The 2,510-nt window shown below is 51.8% G+C and overlaps 1 protein-coding gene across 1 annotated transcript in view; it reads left to right on the top strand.

Moving 5' to 3' along the window:
• Nucleotides 1-1,775, top strand: part of Vax1 (ventral anterior homeobox 1) — a 5,513-nt gene extending 3,738 nt beyond the window's left edge. The window contains exon 4 of the mRNA XM_055591763.1: nucleotides 18-1,775. Within this exon, the coding sequence (XP_055447738.1) occupies nucleotides 18-186 (169 nt within the window). The 3' untranslated portion in view covers nucleotides 187-1,775. The remainder of the gene's footprint in view (nucleotides 1-17) is intronic.
• Nucleotides 1,776-2,510: the final 735 nt, after the last annotated feature.

The following is a 2,510-nucleotide window of genomic DNA, read 5'->3' as shown; positions in this document are numbered from 1 at the left end:
GATAAATATAAGTACAGGCGACACTTAAGTCAGTCCAGCCGCCTGTCCTCGGCCCCGCTGGCCATGGCTGGCTCGCTAGCCGGGAATTTGCAAGAACTCTCGGCCCGGTACCTGAGCTCCTCGGCCTTCGAGCCTTACTCCCGGACCAACAGTAAAGAAGGGGCCGAGAAAAAGGCGCTGGACTGACTTAAGTGTCGCCTGTACTTATATTTATCACACCCAGTGTGGTGGTATTTATGGACTCGCGCCTTGGGCGCCCAGGCTTCTGCGCTGGCCTCCCCGGCCCGGCCCGCCGGCCTCTGACTGCTCCCTCACCCAGCCCGCCGGCCACCGGTTCCGGCTCACTTGGGCTGGTTTTGTTCTCTCTACTCTTTCTTCCTCCCGCCAACCCCGGTTTCCGCCTGAATCCAGGAATGATCCAAAGAATTGGGGAGAAATACCCGAATTAGCCACCCCCAGCCCTGCCAGCCAGGAAGTAACAGCGGTCCAGGCCCGGGACCCCTGCTCTGGACAGGGCGCTGCGCACTGCTCCTAAGGGTATTCGGAAGAGGAACTGCGTTCACAGACCGCCAGGGACTGAAAGAGCTTCCTCTCTCTTCTTGTCAGAGAAGCCAGGATTCTGGGGGCTCCTGGCTTCGAGTTTTAGAGTTCTCGGAATCCTTGGTGCACGAGCGAGCAGCAACTGCCCAGAACAGAGCTGATGAGTTTTATTCCCCTTAGGAAAGCTCCGATCGCAGGCTCCCCGACCCTGAGACGCGATAAATCACGATAAATTAATTTGTCTTGTTCGGCGAAGGTGGTAATAAATTTGATCTAACAGCAAGCAATAAAGCAAGAGTAATTGTTACGTAAAACCAGATGGGCACCTGTTTTTGAACACACAGAAATAGTTGAGTTTGCAGGGTGTGAGAAATTCGGACTAGAGAATGCATCACAGGGTCGTGGAAATCAAAATCCCGAGTGCTGTGACTTTAGACAGGAACTTAAGAGGAGAAGCAAAGCCGATGACTCCAACGACAGAAGACTCACTCTCCTCTTCCGAGGCTGTGCGGGCGGTGGCCCACGGCTCCTGCTCCTCCCAGCGCAGTGGCTGGGGGCTTTCTTCCCTCCAGGGTCTCCCAGAACGAAGCTACTGCGGAATAGCTGGGGTCAGAATTAAATCAACAGCTATTGCTCACCTCCTGAACCCCTGTGTTTATGCCGGCTTTTCACCGAGGAGCAGGAAGCTCCGGGATTTCCCAGCAGTTGTTTGCCGGAGGACAGGATGGGTGCCTGGCAGTCAGGCCTTCATTGGCCAGTGGTTCCTTGTGTGGCAGCCAGGACACGCATTTCCTCTCCCTTCTCAACCTCCGGTGGCAGCCACCCCGACTTAGAACCCTTCCCACCACGCGGGTGCGGCCCCAACCCTCTCTGTCCCCACAGCCACCACCTCGCACGATTTAACCAAAACCACAGACCCAGAGTGCGAGCAGCCTCAGTGTAGAATGTATCCGCCCGTCTGAAACAAGCGCAGAACGTTAACAAAGTAACTTTATTGTAAAGTATTTACATCTGAGGTTTTCCCTTTTCATTTTTCCATTTCTTTGCTTGCTTAATTTTCTTTCTTTTTGTTCTCTCTCTCTCAGCAAATAGGGAAGAAAATAACAAATTATTCAAACGCAGGTAGTGTCACTGAATCCTGGCTACTAATTGTGTTCTGGATGTCTTGGCTCTTTGGATGTTTTTGTATTTATGTGGTGAGAGTGAAAAAAATATATCTATGATGATAAAGTGTATTTCTGTTTTATATTTGAAAGATTAAAAAAATCACAACACTCCCCCACACACTCCAAAAGGAAAAAAAAAAAAAAAAAGGAAGGAGAAAGGCCCAGCAAACGATGAGTCTAGGGTTCAGAGAGGATGGTTGGCCACAGGAGAGACAATTGGCTTTCCAGGATGGGTGGGGGGCATGGCTCTGTCCCCAAGGAGACCCTCATTTGCTCCTGAGTTCTTTTCAGTCTCCCCTTCTTTGTCCAAAATATGGGCTCCTCAGGGTCTTCCTCTCCGTTCCGCACAACTTTCTGTCTCCCAACTCTCCACCTACTACATTTGTGCAAATACGTGGTCCCGAACACACAAGATTTTAGTTAATTTCTTGTGACTTAAACATCTCTTGGCTGTTAAACAGAAACTTTGAGGACAGAAGAAAATGAAGTAGGCATTAACTTCTCTGTGCATGCATGGGGCGGAAGCTCTCCTTCATCCGCCTAGGACAGGCTGGCCCTGGATGCAGGCTGCGCAGTCTGGGCTTGGGGGAAGGTGCTGGTAGTGGGCGTGGTGGCATCTCCACCCTCTAGTGCAGGCACCACAGTTCCTTGGTTTGCAAGCCAGTCCCTGAGCCCCAATTCATATGCTGTGTCATACCTCCCCCCACCCGTGGAAGAATCCAAAGGCAGGGAGGGGTGTCAGTGTGGACAGCAGATCCTTGAGTGACTAGGGGGGACTGGGGGCGTGTCTCAAGTTCTGGGTTC

Source organism: Psammomys obesus, unplaced genomic scaffold (genome assembly GCF_907164565.1).
Source record: "Psammomys obesus unplaced genomic scaffold, mPsaObe1.curated_primary_1811, whole genome shotgun sequence".
NCBI lineage: Eukaryota > Metazoa > Chordata > Mammalia > Rodentia > Muridae > Psammomys > Psammomys obesus.
The sequence above is the reverse complement of the archived record's forward strand: the minus strand, read 5'-3'. Positions and strand labels throughout refer to the sequence as shown.